This window comes from Felis catus, chromosome A3, assembly GCF_018350175.1.
Source record: "Felis catus isolate Fca126 chromosome A3, F.catus_Fca126_mat1.0, whole genome shotgun sequence".
NCBI classification, from domain to species: Eukaryota; Metazoa; Chordata; class Mammalia; order Carnivora; family Felidae; genus Felis; species Felis catus.
Genome location: NC_058370.1, coordinates 8,040,533 through 8,058,420, shown reverse-complemented (window position 1 = coordinate 8,058,420; position 17,888 = coordinate 8,040,533). Strand labels below are relative to the sequence as shown.

Here is a 17,888-nt window from a genome sequence, read left to right as displayed (position 1 = left end):
AAACCATGGCAACACCGCCTCCCCAGACACCCGCACCAGGAGGTAGAAATCAGCCCTGCTCGGGAAGGGGATGGGGCTGAAGGCAGGGGCGGGGTCGGCGGCGGCCGTGAAAAAGTGAAATTTCCTCTCCTCCGAAAATCGGCCACCGGAGCGGGAAGAGGGGGCGCGTTGTCTCGGCGGGCCGTCAGCGAGGTGCGGGGGCCGGCTGGGGCGCGCCCGGGGTCCCGGAGGAGGGGAGGGATCGGAAAGGGGGGCGGGGCGGACCAGGTGGGCGGGAGAGGAGGGGAGGGGGTGCGAGCGCGTCCGAGTGTGTCCGCCTGCGGGTGGGGGTGGCCGCGGCCCGGCGCCCGGACCCGCGCGGCTCCGCCTCTTGGGGGTGGAGGGGGGGAACCACCCGTCCGCCGTCCTCCTCCTCGTCCCCCTCCTCCTCCCGCCGCTCCTCCCCTCCTCGTCCCCCTCCTCGTCCCGCCGCTCCTCCCCTCCTCGTCCCCCTCCTCCTCCCGCCGCTCCTCCTGTCTCCCCTCCTCCCCCCACCCCCTCCCCCGGGGCCCGCGAAGAGGCAGGGCTGGAGCCCTGAGCAGCCGCCGCTCCTCCTCCTCCTCCAGGCTGGCGGATGAGTCAGCTGACGCCGGCGCTCCAGCCTCGCCTCGCGGCGCTGCGCTCCCCGCGCTCCCCGCGCTCCCCCGAAGTGGCTGCGAGCCGGCCGCCCACTTTCGGGGCTTGGGGGACTGAGTGATGCGCGCCTGCTGAGGCCACGCCGAGCCGCCGCCGCCGCAGCTTCGCCGGGTCAACTTTCCCCCCGCCCGCCCCCCCACCCACGCCGCCTCCCGACCCGGCCCTTGACCCGCCCCGGAGCCACCTCGGGTGCGCGCGCTTGGGTGAGGGGGGTCGCCGGCTGCCCGGGATGGCTTCCAATTTTAATGACATAGTGAAGCAAGGGTACGTGAGGATCCGGAGCAGACGCCTGGGGGTAAGTATCGACCCTTTTTTTTTTCCCCCCCCGTCTTCCCTTTTCGCTGCTCGCGCGTTCAATTGTCTTCCTCGGTCGCCAGCATCCCTGGAGGCTGGAAGGAGGTCCCCGGCCGCGCCGGCGAACTGCCCCCGTGGCTGTCTCAGCCCAGATGCGCCTCGCCGGCGGCTGCCCCTGGGAGGCCGGGTCTAGGCGTGTCACGGAGCTATCTTTATCTCTCGGGCGTCTCGGCTTTCCGACGGTGGCCGCGTGTGCGGCTTCAGTGGCCACTGGAGCCGGTCTCCTGGAAATAAATATTTCTCGGTAGCCAAGGGAGTTAGAGCGGAGAGGCCGGCCGGGGGTGCTGAGCCCGCCCGAGGCCCCCGGTGCCCCCCCCCTTGCCACTCGCCGCCAACTTAACTTTTCCGGGGGATGGGCGGCTGGCTCAGAAAAGAGGGCAGGCGCTCTCGGTGCCGACAGGGTCAGAGCCCCTTCGACCCCCGCCCGGCAGAGATTGCTGCCGAACGGAAGGTGTCCTCGGGCTCCGAATCCCGGACGACGACCCGCCTCTGACCCAGGTGTTGGCACAGGCGGCGTGGCCTGGCCGGCCTGGGGTGGATTTCCTCTGGTCCTCAGCCCGGGTGGTGGATTTCTGTTGCCTGAAAACACAGCGGGAGCCCAACGGGAGGATTCTTTAGGGTGGAACCCGATACCTGCCACGGAGGAAGCGCTCCCCAAACACGTAGCCCAGGAATGAATGAACCCGAGGGCACCTGTAGGGGACAGATGCTGGCATAGGGATGGCTCCCCCCTTAAAACTCTCTCTCTTTTGCCCCCTTTCCCTTGCTCGCCGTGGATAGGGCTTCAGAGACAACTCCTGCTTCTCTTTGAGACTGAGTGTTGATGAAGGAAATTCTCCAGAGACGGGGGAGCACACTGGAATGATTTTTTTACCCCCTGATTTCAGGCTGTCTCCTTTCTCTTTGCCTTGTGTGCAGTACTGTCGCTGTTTTTGTTTGTTGTGTGTGTTTGGGTGGCCGGGTTCGGGTGGGGGAGGGGCAGAAAGTTTACTTTAGTCATGTCTGAAATGATAATATCAGCAATGATGTGCAATGACCACACTGGGAGTTACAGTGAGAAACTGAATGTCTTTCTCTACAAATCTGTGTCATTGCCACCTTTCTCTTACTTGGTCTTTGTAGTTTTTTATGTGCCAGATAATTTTACTGAAAATTGAAAAGGAATTTCGCAGTGGTAATCAGCTAGGGAGGATGGTAGGAAACATCTGTAATGATTAAAAACTCTTGCCTGCTTGGTTTTGACCCTTTGCTTTCTTGCTTTCTTTCTTTTTTTTTTTTCCCCCTGCCGGTTACCATGTTTTAGCAATTATGTCCCGTGTTATTGTGAGTATATACATCTATAATTACGAAGAAATGTAACCGAGCTAACCGGTCTCTGTCAGCCCTATGCAAGTTTCCTTGATCTTTTCTGCTATGCAAATAGCAGCAGCAGCAGGAGCAACTATTGTTAGGGTGCTTAACCTAGTGACTCCCCGGCAAAAGGCAAGAAATAGTAGGAGCTTTATATTTTTGATAACCTTATGGGCCAGCCGAGTTGTTGCCATTCTTAAGGGAGCATTAAGAAATGCAGTTCTAATTTTAGATTTACTCCATCATGTCAGTTGAGGAAATTGATAAGAGACATCCATTCTGTGTTAGGGAGCATTCCAAATGGTAGAAGACATGCATTATTAATGCGCAAAATGTGAATTATTCATAAGGATCGGAGTTTATGCCAAATTGTGACACGTGGTGATTTATTTGAAAGACTAGTTACCATAACTTTCTAGTTTATGGTAATTGAGATTATTTTCTATATTATTACAGCTGACATAATATGGTCCTATATGTGTGCCAATGTTTACAGATATTTGAAGCAGAAGGAAAGGAAATAAAGTTGAGTTTGTATTCATTTTATATTTTGCAGTACATTGGGTGCCAGTGAGAAGTCTACTTTTCTAGGATTTATTCATCCTGTCTGTGTTAATACTCGAGTAGATTTTAGAATATCTATGCAATGATGGTTATTGCTCACGGAAAGGTCAAAGATACAATCAACAAAACCCGGTCTTCTTTATTAACACCAGTTTTATCACCAGTTAATTTTTTTAAGTGATTTGATGATGGAATTTATTTATATGAACTAAAGAGGCTGATTCCACAGTTGCCAGAAAACACCGCGAACTCAACTTTTCACGGAGCCTGCAAGCAATGGGGGAGAGCGCTTCCGGGAAATGCATAGAGACCCTCTGTCTAGAGTGAGAAGTGTTCGCGGTATTAGTCCAGGCTGCATATAGCCTAGAATGGCACGTAGCATGTGTAAGTCTCAGCCAGCACTTGGGCATTAGGTCTGGTACAGAGTAGGCACTTATACGTGCATGTTGGACTAGAGGGTGATGCGTGACTTTGCAATTCAAAAGCTTCTTGAGGAACTAATATGACATAGTAGTTTCATTAATGGAATCCAGACAAATGTGTGTGGATTAGAACCATGTTTGGGAGGGTTTATAATTAAACAAGAAAACACCATTTCATGGTGAGCAGCTGTTCTGCTAAGGAATGCTCCCTCAGATTGGGAAAAGGAGGAAAGAGAGCCAATTTTGCTTCTATTACTCGTTAGCTTGGCCTTGATCTTTTTTACCCTCAGTTTTCTAATCTATGCAGTGAACACGATTTCGTAATGTTGGGAACATCGACTAAGATGATATCTATGAAAATCTAATGAGAGTGTAGCATTGATTCTGATTAAAATATTTGTTTGGTACAAGCAAAGGTGAGTTAGGGTTGGAGGAAGGATGGGGGGTTGTAGATATCGTTCTGTCTAAAAGTGTCCCATGGCATAAATGGTTTTTCAGTTCTAGATGGTTTCATTGGGTGAGGTTTTTACAAATTCCATAGATTTAAGTGATTTTACAATGGGACAGGAGACATTTTAAGACCGTCTCCATTCAAATGGACCAAAGATAAGCGCTCACTTTTAGTTGAGATCTTCTGTAGTTGAAGTGATTAAGCAATCGTTGTACGTATAGACTTACTTTTTTCTGTAAACATCAAAAAGGTTAATGAAATTCAACTCCTTTAACTTGAAAGTCTCAGTATCTTCGTATCTCATACCTTCATCTACATTGTTCATGGAGATCTCAAGCTGTCCTCGGGATACTGTGTTTGTTGAGGAATGTCTGTGCCACAATTTGGGGGGCTTTGGCAGTGCGGGGAGCGGGGGGAGGAAACAGTTGTCTATACTTATCTGGCTAATCCACAAAAGGCACTAAAAATTTTATTCTTAGCAGGGTGGCGAATCAGGCGATTTGCACATCATTAACCTGACTAAGTGTGTGGCTTAGACGGTATCCTATGACTCTCTTCACTTGGTTTCTTCTTCTGCAACCAAGAAAATTTCTAATCAGTAATTGCCATGTAAGCCTCAGAGTTTAAATTCAGACCTGTTCACGTCATCTACATGCAGTCTCTCGATCACTCGCCTTTAAATACATTCTGGATGTTCTTGTACACCAGGAGCTTCTGCTCCTGTCTAGCCTGCATCCCTACCTAGATGTCTAAGAGTCTTCAAACTTAATACATCCAAACCCTTGATTGTTTCATCCACATTGGCTTCTCCTGGAGTCTGCAACTCAGCCACTAGAGGTCCCAAAATTTTAGTTGCCCTGGTAAAAAAGAATCCAGTAAGCAAGCAAATGGCAAACAAGCAAACTTCGGGCACATTTCTGTCTCCTTTTATCTCCTTCTGACAACCAGTCCATCAGGAGATCCTGTGGGCACTGTCTTTGAAATATATCTACCTTCTGTGTCACATGTTATCCACCCCTTCCACCCTGGTCCAAGTCCCCATCATCGCCTCCCTGTAATATTATAATAATCTCCTAATTTGTCTCCCTGCCTGCTCAGACCACCAGTCCCTTTCCCTGCAATTCATGGGAAGAGACTTACCTTGGGCTTGAAGTTCCTATGCTGACTGAGAACCCTTTCTCCTGCTGTTCCCTCTGCTTGGAATGCTGTTCCCCTAAGTATGGCTTCCCCCTTCCTGGATGGCTTCCTTATCTCCTTCAGTCTTTCTTCAAATGCCACTAGGTCACTGAAGCCTTCCAGATCCTTAATTTTATTTGTTGCCTCCTCCTTCCCACCCAAATCCTTCCATTGCTTCTCTCTAGGCTTATCATCCCCTCACGTACTGGTGTGTTGATTTTATGTGTTGATCGCCTGTATCCCCCAAATAGCACAGGAGGCTCCATGAGGGCTGTGACTTCTCTTTTAATTAGAGCTGAATCCCAGTGCTGGAATGGTGTGTAGCACTTTATCAGCAGTCTTCTTGATGAAGATTCATTGAGCAAATGAATGAATGAATCCATTAGTGCAAACTGGCTTAAGAGCATACACTCTGACATGAGACTGTTAAAATCCTGTTCAGCGACTGATTATGTGACTTTTTGGTGAATTGCTTAACATGTGCGAGCCTCAGTCTTCTGCAAAAAATAAGGATACTCATAATACCCACCTGAAAGATGATCCTTACAGAGGTCTTAACACAATGGTTTGACACAGTGGAAACCTAATTAACGTTTCTTTTTATTTATTTATTTATTTATTTATTTATTTATTTATTTATTTATAATTTTTTTTTAAAGTTTTTTTTTTTTTTTTTTTTTTTTTTTTACTTTGGACAGAGACAGAGTGCGAGCATGAGCTGGGGAGGGGCAGAGAGAGAGGGAGACACAGAATCTGAAGTGGGCTCCAGGCTCCAAGCTGTCAGCACAGAGCCTGATGCGGGGCTCGAACTCACGAGCTGTGAGATCATGACCTGGGCCGAAGTCGGACGTTCAACCGACTGAGCCACCTAGGCGACCCCCTAATTAATGTTTCTTCCTCGTCTTTCTCACTACCAGTGCTGTTAGCGATGATGATGGTTAGGTGGTTATTATGTTTCCTGTTTCTACTGCAATAAGCTTTCATTCTCCAAGAACTTGCTGTTTAGTTTGCAAAACAAACTTAATACCCGTGCAACAATTAATGTACAAGCACAAATATTGGTTGGCAGTGAGGCTAGGTATAGAAAGAATATTTGCCTTTGTAAGATTTTTCACAAGCCTTAGATAAATGACAGAGGTAACCAGGGACAGAGAAACCCCTCTCCATGGAACTTCAGTTCGAATGAGCTCATCAGACGAGGGGGAATTTCTGTTAATTTGGGGATCTTTCTCTCGAGAACGGATTTGAAAAATTGGTTAGTTAATGGCCAGATTTTAGGCAGAATATTTTCTTACTCTTTTATTTCCCTATTTGACCAGATCCACTATGCCCACGCAGCTCTAATATTTAGGGTTTGGGGATCCCTAGGTGATTCATAGAGAATCCACCGTTTTTATGGTTCCTGGACAGAGTTATGGCCATAATATCAACATTCAGCCATTCAGTGAGATACATGGAGCACTGTTTTTCTTCCTCAGGAGAAAGAGGTTGAACTCTGCAGTAGTGAAATTCGCGGTCCTATACACTGGATACACACGCCTAAGTCAGGACCACTCAGTGTCCCCATGTGAGTCCATTTCTACGGCTTCTGTGTGAGAAGTGCTTTTCAGCCGGTATTTTAGTCATCTTTATTTGATGGGCCGGGTGGATGTTATGATTAATTATGCATAAACCAACCTTTCATCCTCCTCCTTAAAACTGAATTAAGCAAAGAACGGCCAATTTAGTGACTTTGTATGTAGGCATAAACCGGATTCCTGATGTGATGATTCCCCCCCTACATCTGCCAATGTATTTTTTTATCATATACATTCATTGACTAGAAATATTTATTTTTCAAGTAGTTTTGTAATTTTTATGGAAAATCCTTATCTTGGATATTTTAAGAATTTAGTTTTCATTTGGGGCTGTATTTGATTTCATTTTTTTTTTTAATCATTCATCACATATTTATTGAGTGCATGCTAGTGTTAAGATCAGGATAAACCATCAAGAGGTCCAGTCTCCATCCTGAAGGCCTGACAGTCTATTTTTGGACTTATATTGTTTTTTTTTTTTTTTCAATTTTTTTTAACATTTTAATTTATTTTTGAGAGAGAGAGAGAGACAGAGCACAAGCGGGGGAGGGGCAGAGAGTGAGAGGGAGACACAGAATCCGAAGCAGGCTCCAAGCTGTCAGCACAGAGCCTGAGGCGGGGCTGGAACCCACACCATGAGATCATGACCTGAGCTAAAGTTAGACGCTTAACCGACTGAGCCACCCAGGCGCCCCTGGACTTGTATTGTTAACACGAGGTTAACATATTCACTGTACTTGAGGGTGAATTAGTCTGAGCAACAGGTCAAATATTGAAGTGCAGCGATCTGTGCAGAAATCTCCCCGTTCTGTTTTTGTGAAACGAGGGAGGTCAAATTTGATTTTCCTCTTTTTTCAAGGAATTTGATTCGAGTTGGGTGGAAATAAAGCCTTTGGATATTCTAAGCCAGGAAGAGATGATGATGCTTCCCTCCTGCAACCCGTGTTCCTCTGAAATTCAAAATGAAATTGTGAGTTTAGAAATGCCATGGATATGTGTGAATGTTGAAGTTAAAATAGCTTCTTTCTAGAATGTAGATGGCTAAATTTTGAGTAAGTATCGGGAAGCTGATCTTTGCTGAGTAGTTGGGGGACTGTCTTTATTCTACTAGTGTTCTAAGCCTCTCTTCATGCCCCGGTTGCCAGAGAACATAAATGTTAGCTTGTGTGTACTGTGTTCATGAGTGGAGTCCTTTAAGTAAGCTCTGGGATAGAGTGCAGGTGACCTTCCTGGGGTGGTGCTTCATAACTTTGATCAGATTCTTTGGAGGTCTGGACCACCCTGCCCACCAGGCCTCTCACCTCCCACAATTTCCACAAGATTAAGAACCACTGTCTTATTTTTTAATTTTTTTAAATGTTTTTATTTATTTTTGAGACAGAGAGAGACAGAGCATGAGCAGGGGAGGGGCAGAGAGAGAGGGAGACACAGAATCCGAAGCAGGCGCCAAGCTCCGAGCTGTTGGCACAGAGCCTGACGCGGGGCTCAAACCCACGAACCGCAAAATCGTGACCTGAGCCGAAGTCGGACGGTCAACCGACTGAGCCCCCTAGGCGCCCCAACTGTCTCATTTTTTAAAGGAACGTTTTTTAAATTTTATTATTTATTTACTTTTACTTTTGTTTTTATTTCTATTTTTATTTTAGATAGAGTGCGTGCGTATGGGAGAGGGGCAGAGGGAAGGAGAAAGAGAGAATCTTAAGCAGGCTCCATGCTCAATGTAAAGCCAGACTTGAGGCTCGATCCCACGACCCTAGAATCATGATCTGAGATGAAATCAAGAGTTGGATGCTCAACCAGCTGAGCCACCCAGGCTGTTGATCTTTTTATTTTATTTTATTTTATTTTATTTTATTTTATTTATCTTTGAAAGAGAGAGAGGGAGACAGAGTACAAGCAGGGAAGGGGCAGAGAGAGGGAGACACAGAATCCAAAGCAGGTTCCAGGCTCTGAGCTGTCAGCACAAAGTCCCATACGGGGCTTGAGCTCGTGACCCACAAGATCATGGCCTGAGTCGAAGTCGGACACTTGATGAACTGAGCCACCCAGGTGCCCCAAACTTTAGATAATAGTAGGTTCACATGCAGTTGTAAGAAATAATGCACTGGAATCTCTCCTACCCAGTTTCTCCCAGTGGCAGCATCCTTGAAATGTATAGTATAGTATCACAACCAGGATACAGCCAAGAGATAGAACATTCCTTCACCACAGGGTCCTTTCTGTTGCCCTTTTATAGCTTCTCCTCCTGTTTCCCTTCCCACAGCCCTAAAACCTTGATGACCACGAATCTGTTTTCCATTTTTATAATGTTACCATTTTGAGAATATTCTATAAGTAGAACCGTAGGTATGTAACCTTTTGGGATTTGGGGGGGATTTCCTTTTATTTATTTATTTATTTTTTATTCCACATACTTCTCTGGAATTGCCATGATTATTGTGGCTGTCATGGTTCATTCCTGTTTTTTATTTTTTAATGTTTATTTATTTTGAGAGAGAGAGCGAGCAGGGGAGGGGCAGAGAGAGAGGGCGACAGAGAATCCCAAGCAGGCTGCACGCTCAATGCAGAGCCCAACATGGGACTTGAACCCACGAATCAAGAGATCATGACCTGACTGAAACCAAGAGTAGGATGCTTAACTGACTGAGCTATCCATGTGCCCCGCCCATTCCTTCTTTTATTGCTAAATAGTATCCCATGGAATGGATGGACCATAGTTTGCTTAGCCATTCATCTGCTGAAGGACATTTAATGTGGTTTCCAGGTTGGGGCTGTTATGAATAAAGCAGATATAAAAGTTTGTGTGCAGATTTTTGCTGGAATATAGGTTTTCATACCTCTAGGTAAATGGCACTCTAGGGAGTGCTACTGTTGGGTGGTATTATAGGTATTTGCATGTCTAGTATTTCTATTCCTCCCAGTGTTTGTACCATTCTGTGTTCACACCAGCAGCGTATGATCTGGTTTCTCTGCATCCATACCAGCATTTGATGGCACCAGTTTTTGGTGTCCTCGCTGTTTTTTTTTTTTTTTTTAATTTTTTTTTCAACGTTTTTATTTATTTTTGGGACAGAGAGAGACAGAGCATGAATGGGGGAGGGGCAGAGAGAGAGGGAGACACAGAATCGGAAACAGGCTCCAGGCTCCGAGCCATCAGCCCAGAGCCTGATGCGGGGCTTGAACTCACGGACCGCGAGATCGTGACCTGGCTGAAGTCGGACGCTTAACCGACTGCGCCACCCAGGCGCCCCACTGTTTTTTGTTTTAGACATTTTGATGTATGTGTGGTGATATCTCATTGTGGGTTTGATTTCCGTTTCCCTAACGGGTAGCAATGTTGAGCATCTTTTCATGTCTTATTTGCCATGTGGACCTACATTTTGGTAAAATGCCTGTGTATGTCTCTTGCCCATTTTCTAATTGGGTTGCTTATTTTGTAACTGTTGGGTTTTGAAGGTTCTTTATATATTCGAGATAGCAGTCCTTTCAGACCTGTGGTTCTCAAATGTTTCCTCTCAGTAGGTAGCTTAGGTAGTTTGTCTTTCCCACCTTCTAAACAAGGTCTTTCATAGAGCAAAGAGTTTTTTTTTTTTTTTAATGTGTGTTTATTTTTTGAGAGAGCAAGAACGTGTGCACGTGCGGGGGAGGGGCAGAGAGAGAGGGAGACAGACAATCCTAAGTGCGTTCTGCACTACCACCACAAAGCCCCATCGAATAGCTTGAACCCACGAGCCTTGAGATCATGACCTGAGCTGAAGTCTGACGCTCAACCGACTGAGCCGCCCACGCGCCCCAGAACAAAAGTTTTTAGTTGTGATGATGTCCAGTTTATTCCTTTTTTGCTTTTGTGGGTCATGCTTTCGGTAGTAACACTTAGTCCAGACCAAGATTCCACGTATATTTCTGTAGATGCTTTATAGTATTACCTTTTACGTTTCAGCCCATGATCCAATTTGAGTTAATTTTTGTAGAAGGTGTGCTTCTAGGTCTGGGTTCATTTTTTGCCTACATATGGCCAATTGCTGCAGCACCATTTGTTGAAAAGGCTGTCTTTTCTCCACCGAGCATATTTAGGTGTTTCTATTCTTAAGTCCCGTATTCTGTTCCACTGCTCCGTATGCCCAGATATGTGCAGCAGTATGACTCTATGTGTCTATATGTGTAGCTATACAATAAGTCTGGAAACAGAGAAGACGGATTCCTCCCACTTTATTTTTCTTTTTCAAAATTGTTTTAGGTATTCTAGTTCCATTGCATTTTGTTATGAATTTTAAGATAATCTTGACTATAGTTTCCACACATCGTGCTGGAACACCTCTTTCCTCTCCTCCCCTCCCCTCCCCTCCCCTGCCCTCCTCTTCTCTCCTCTCCTCCCTTCCCCTCCCCTCCTCCCCTCTTCTCCTTTTCTTTCTTTCTTTCTTTCTTTCTTTCTTTCTTTCTTTCTTTCTCTTTCTTTCTTTTTCTTTCTTTCCTTCTTTCTTTCTCTCTCTCTTTCTCTCTGTCTCTTTCTTTCTTCTGCTTCTTCCCCTCCCTCCCTCTCTGTCTCTCTTTCATAATTGAATTGATGCACTGTTTTCTCCATGGTGGAAATAGCATACATTTGGGACTGACACTTACGTTTGGATCTCAACTTGGCCACTTACTGAGTCTATGGCCTTGAGGAAATTGCATACTCTTTCTGAAATTTTGCTTCATCATGTACATAAATAAGGTTAATAATACACTTCTCATAAAAGGTAAGTGTATCAAACTCTTAACCCTATTCGTGACTTACAGTAGTAGGAACTTAATGACTGGCGATAATGTTGAGTTTTATTTTTTTATTGTTGAAAGATTGAGGTGATATTTGTTGTTCATTGTCTTTCAGAACAATAAGCTGGTAAAAATTAATTCACTCATACCTCAGCAGAAGAATCATGGCTTTTGTAATGAAAAACAGAAGGCATTTTACTTTCCTCTTGCTGCGAATTTTATTATTTTTTGATTTTTAATTTTTAAAAGTTTATGTATTCTGAAAGAGACAGAGAGAGAGAGAGCACGAGCTGGGGAGGGGCAGAGAGAATCCCTGGCAGGTTCTGCATGGTCTGTGCAGAGCCTGACCTGGGGCTCGAACTCACCAACCATAAGATCACGACCTGAGCTGAAATCGAGAGTTGGGACACTTAACTGACTGAGCCACTTGGCGTTTCTAAAACGCCATCTTAGAAAATACAGAGTTGAATATATTGACAAAATGGCAGACCTTTGAGTGAAAGCCTGACCAGAGTATTCTTGTCTCTTAACTCTCACCGTGGTCTCCGAATGTGGGAATTGTATATCTTGAGAGAAAGAAATTATTAGGGCACTAAACAACATTGAATCATAAAATGAGAATAAAAGCACTGTTTCTTATTCAACTCATCTCAAAGAGCTGATAACCTGAAGGCCTTTTAATAGAGAAGGAGCCACCGTTGGGTGCAGAGGCTTCGAGTGGCAATCTTCTGTTTTATTGTATTCATTAACTTTATATTGCATGAAATTTTACATTTAACTTCTAGTGATAATTGGTTTTCCATTTGAGATAAAAGTGTGTGGCTTCCTCTTTAAATAAGCTTATTTAATCTACAAAGTGAAGTTATTTAATGGATAATGAACTCATATCCACGAAATGGCACAAACAGTGAAGGTAGGTGGTGAGCTCTTAGGGACCGCACGAATCCAAATGGCGGCCTGTGCGTGACTCAGGATAGTTGTCCTTCTCTTCTGAAGTAGGTTTTGTAACCCTTCTTCGTAAAACGTGCAGTTGTCATATAGCTTGATTTTGTACAGATAGCTTAAAAATCGGGTCCTTAGAAAAAATACCCTATGTACTCAGTACCATCCTCTTAAGAAACTTATACCCGAGGGGCGCCTGGGTGGCTCAGTCAGTTAAACATCTGACTTCGGCTCAGGTCGTGATCTCGCGGTTCACAGGTTCAAGCCCCACGTCGGGCTCTGTGCTGACAGCCCCGAGCCTGGAGCCTGCTTCGTATTCTGTGTCTCCCTCTCTCTCTCTGCCCCTCCCCTGCTCACACTCTGTCTCTATCTGTCAATGATAAATAAATGTTAAAAAATTTTTCAAAACACAAAACTTCTATCAGATATCACCATAATGTAGCATAGTATATATGTCACTTCTCACCCTAAATCTCCCCTCCCCAAATATATCTCACATTTGCCCAAGCCCTTATTTTGTCTTCTCTTCATTTATGTGTAACAGCGAATACTTTAGAGGTTAATAGAAAGAGAAGTAAGTCTGTCCTATGGGTAGACTGACTCAAATTAAATTGAAACACTAGTAGGAATTCTGAGCTTTCCCTTCATACAACTTTCACCGTTTAGGAAAGCAATTAAAGTCTAAAACTGCAGTTTATGATCTTAAAGCCACATATTAATTCAATAAAAGAAATTTATTTTAAAACCTTGAAGAAATCACACCTCTTTGAGTCCCCTAGCAAAACTGAGGTTTCCTATGAACAGTCTCTTCAGGGTTCAAGGTGTCTGTAAATATGCAGATATTTTATTTTAAATTTTTTCATGTTTATTTATTTTTGAAGGAGAGAGCGACAGAGTGTGAGTGGGAGACAGAGAGGGGCAGAGAGAGAGGGAGACACAGAATCCGAAGCCGGCTCCAGCCTCCCAGCTGTCAGCACAGAGCCTGACGCGGGGCTCGAACTCACGAACCGTGAGATCATGAGCCGAAGTCTGACCGCCTAACTGGCTGAGCCACCCAGGCGCCCCCATATATGCAGATATTTTAGCTGATTTGCCCAAGAACCACCTTTTGAGCCTGGGCTGTATTCTACCAACACTGGCTCCAAACTGAGATGTTAGGAAACTAGTCTAGTTCTCAGAGTCCGCGAATTCAGATGTAAAATGTGGTGGGAGGTGAGGCTTGAAAGGAACGTGTTCTGGGGACTTTGCCCTGAGAGGTCTTCATCAGTTTGAATAGATCTCCATTAATGGCTCTCCTCTCTGATTTTCTGCTGCCTGGCTCTCTCTTGGTCTCCAGATCTTAACTTTAGAATTCCTGCCTCAGAACGACCTGCCGTGACCGCTACAGCTAAAAAGTCTTTTCCTCACATCCCTCTAGAACATTGTTCTAATTTGAGAGTATGCACAGGATATTTACATTTTCTTAACATTTGTGCCAGATATTTTTCTTCATAATTTTTTGGTAGATTATTTCTTCTCCCACTACAGTGTAAGTTTTATGAGGCCAAAGGCCTTAGCCTTCTTGTTCACTGTGTATCCCCAGCCCATAGTGTGAGTTCAGTGTTTTGCCGACCCGGGGGCACCTGGGTGGCTCAGTCAGTTAAGCGCCCAGCTCTTGATTTCAGCGCAGGTCATGATTTCACAGTCTGTGGGATCGAGCCCCGTGTGGAGCTCTGTGCTGACACTGCAGAACCTGTTCGGGAGTCTCACTCTCTCTTGCCCCTCCCCTGCTTGTGTTGTCTGTCTCTCTCTCGCTCGCTCTCTCGCTCTCTCAAAATAAATAAATACACATGAAAAAAATTTAAATATTTGCTGACTGAAAGAGTCCCTGATTTTGCTGCAGATCAGAATAATAGAATGGATATTCAGTTTATATCCCACCTAATTTTGTTGCAGATTTTATGCCTCAATGGTAGAATGTTCTAGAATTTCTCATAATTGTTGTTGGTATGAAGTCTGCACCTTCAGTATCAGGGAATACAGCAGTTAATGTAGATTGACCCCCTTAAAATTAAATTTTATTTGATTTTTTTTCCTTGTAATAGGTAATATGTATACTTGGTACAGATTTGAAGGTACAAAGTTTATACATTGAATAGTAAGTTTTCTTTTCATCCTTGTCCCCAGGAATCTAGTTCCCAGAAGCAACTACTGGGAATAGTTTATTCCAGAATAGTATGTGTCTTGAATAGTTTTGTGTGTGCATGCATGCGTGTGTGTGTGCACATGTGTGCAATATATAATTGCACACTCTTCTGTGACATAGTTTTATTATTCAGTAATATATCCTGCTTTTCAATAATTTAGACAAGATTCCAGTGTATAAATATATTTTGTATATTTGATTATTTATTCATTCTTCTTTCCTTCCTTCCTGTAATTTATTTTCAAATATGTGCATGAAGTAGGTGTTTTTATGCCCACTTTACAGATCACAAGGCTGAGTGCCTGAGAGGTTCAGTTTTTGTTGAAGTCACCCAGCAGCTATGTGACAGAACGTGAGTTTGAATCGAAGCTGCCTGTCGGTTGTAGAACATTCAAGCAATTCTTCTCCTTCTCTGGTACAAGAGGTGCCACAGATTACCCCTCCTCTCACCCAGTGGTGACCATACTGGGAAATCATTCCTAGAAGTGGGACCTACTGTCCGAAGCGTATTTCCATGTACAGTTGTATCAAAGTTGCCCTGCCATCTGTGAGAATATGCCTGTGTCCTCTCATCTTGCAAAAGTATGCTCTCTTGAGAGCTTTTTCAGAGTTGTGCTAATCGAACAAATGAAAGATGGACCCATTTGTATATAGATTTTCTCTCCTCTGAGGTTGAGTTCCTAGCAATTTTATGATTAGAATCTTTTCAATTTTATAGTTTGTTTTTGTTTTTTTTTTAGAGTGACATTCTACTTAAAACGTAGTTGCTACTAGGATTTAGAAAGCCGTAAGAGATGATTTACTTTATTAGAAGAGCACCTTCCTGGGTCATGCTATGTAAGAAGGCTTTCATTAATTTACTTATTTATTTTGAGAGAGAGAGAGAGAGAGAGAGAGAGAGAGATGTAGACATGTGGGGGGAGGGGCAGAGAGAGAGGGTGAGAGAGAGACTCTCAAGCAGGCTCCATGCTGTCAGCACAAAGCCTGACGTGGGGCTTGAACCCATGAACCCTGAGATCATTACCTGAGCCGAAATCAAGAGTCGGATGCTCAACTGACTGAGCCACCCAGGTGCCCCCGTGACTGTGTTTTTTATGTTTATTCCAAAAATAAAATTATAAAACTGAAAATTGGATCAACGTATATTGGGTAAAAAGATGTTTACTGAATCAAATAAATAAATATTGACTAATGCAGCCCAGCCAATATTTTTATTATCTTGGCCAGTCTGGTCACATGCTTCAAACGGGTCTGGCTGGGAGGTGCCATCGATGAGATGCAATTTCTGAACATTCCATTTATGTGGTTCCTAGATACTAAGAACCAGGAGACCTTGTTTCGGGCTGTATCTTGAGCCTCTCTTTCCTTCTTTTCTTTTCTCTCTAAGCTCCAGCCACCAGCTCCTTTCTGTTCCTAGGGGACAAGCTCTTTGCCATGCATGTCCTGTGCTCTCACCACTTCCTTCTATCTGTCATGCCCTATGGTGGTTGGCTCTCACTCCAGTCATCGGCTCAAAAGTCACCTCCCCAGGGAACTGTTTGTTGACCATCTAGTTGCAGGTGGCCTCTGTCAGGTATTCTCTGTCTCGTCTCCATTTTCTCTCGTCCCACGATCATTCCTCACAACTGTAACGATTTTTGGAAATTATTCCTTGCTTTATCTCCCACTTTTTTCTACTGGCCTCTAGGCATCAGGAGGATAAGATGTTCAGTTTTGTTGATGGTGGAATTCTCAGTGGCTAAAATAGCGTCTGGGCACATAGTAGGAGCTGAGCAAACATTCAAGTATGAATGAAACCCTGAAAGGACGTATGATGAAGCAGATGGTAACCCTAGAAGATAATGTGTGGACGTTTTTGTAGTTCCCACGAAAACGCCCAGAGTTTCGTGCACTTCCGTTGTGTGATTTTTTTGTTGTAGCCCTTTTGCAGCATCTAAGCTGCAGTCCTCGATGCAGGCAGACAGACATGTGCAGGAGAAAAACCGGGCGGGCGTCAAAAGGGCTTTTTTCCCCCCCGTGTCCTGGTACTGCTGGCCATCTGCTGTGACCAGTGCGGGTCGCTGAGCTTCTCACACCTCAGCTCCCGCTGCAGCAAGATGGAGATACTACTGTCTGACCTTCCTGTCCCACCACCTGTCCACCTCCGGGCCGGAAGTACACTGGTGCACGGGGAGGAGCGTGCCCAAGCACACAGAATACCCTGTTTTGTCCCAGACAGGTCTTCCCAGTGGCCCTGCCATCAACCTCCTGAGTGGAACATAGCAGAGAAAACTTGGATTGCACTGTGCTGCTGGGACTGGTGTCAGACCCCAAACAAAAACAGATGACTTTTTAAATTTATTATTCACCTCGGATTTCCAGAAGACAGAGTTCAATTTCTGGCAAGAAAGAAATGAAACGGAGGGAGGGAGGGAGGGAGGGAGGGAGGGAGGGAGGAAGGAAGGAAGGAAGGAAGGAAGGAAGGAAGGAAGGAAGGAAGGAAAGAAGCAAGGAAGGAGGGAAGGAAAGAAGGAAGGAGGGAGGGAGGGAGAGGGAAGGACGGAGGGAGGGAAGGAAGGAAGGAAGGAAGGAAGGAAGGAAGGAAGGAAGGAAGGAGAAGGAAAAGGGGGAAGGAAGGAAAGGGAAGGAAAAGGGGGAAGGAAGGAAGGAAGGAAGGAGGGAAGGAAGGAAAGGAAGGAGGGAGGGAGGGAAACAGGGAGGGAAGAAGGGAAAAAGGGAGGGAGGGAAGGAGCCTACTCTAACTACAACAAAAGATGGCTTCTGCGTGTATATGTATCAATTCTTTTTAACTAGTTATTTTACATTACATGTGCATGGCAAAGAAATAAAACAATGCAAAAAAGAATAGAATGAAGAGGCAGTTTCTCTCCTACCCTAGACTTGTCTCACTTCCCAGGTATACCATTCTGGGGGGCAGATTCTTGTCTATTTGTGTGAAGATGTGTGTGCATAGGCACACATAGAAATACAGGTGGTTTTGTACGCTTCATTCTGCACGCATGGGTTCATGTTTAATGTTGTTGTATATACCCTGTCCCTTTTCTTTATGTCGAAGCACCTTTTAGAACTTTTTATCGATGCCCATTGTTCATTTATTTGGCTGTATTACAAATTCTTTAATTAGTTAATACCATTATTGGACGCTTTAAGGCAATTTCTCATTCTTGGTTAAACAGTGAAGCAGTGGACATCCTTGTGCACGCCTGTTTACATACATGATACTGTATATCTAAGGTAAACCCTGAAAAAAGGAGTTGCTCTTGCAAAGTGGTGCACATTCCGATTTTGATAAATAGAGCCCGTTTGCCTTCAAAGAGGTTGTATCAGGTGTGTTCCCACCGAAAGCGCTCAAGAGTACAGGACTTCTTTCTGCCAGTCCTAACTTGTGTGTGTGTGCGTGCGTGTGTGTGTGTGTGTGTGTGTGTGTGTAACTCTTGAAA

At 44.8% G+C, this 17,888-nt stretch overlaps 1 protein-coding gene across 3 annotated transcripts in view; it reads left to right on the top strand.

Moving 5' to 3' along the window:
• The first annotated feature begins 66 nt into the window (after positions 1-66).
• DOK5 (docking protein 5) overlaps positions 67-17,888 on the top strand; it is a 153,115-nt gene continuing 135,293 nt past the window's right edge. Inside the window, exons 1-2 of one of the 3 annotated variants that reach the window (XM_006929650.4) lie at positions 536-970; positions 7,429-7,539. In XM_006929650.4, coding sequence (XP_006929712.3) covers positions 905-970; positions 7,429-7,539 — 177 coding nt within the window. In that variant the 5' untranslated portion in view covers positions 536-904. Of the gene's footprint in view, positions 193-535; positions 971-7,428; positions 7,540-17,888 lie in introns of those variants that run through there. The other 2 variants (XM_045053473.1, XM_045053472.1) reach the window with 2 other exon arrangements.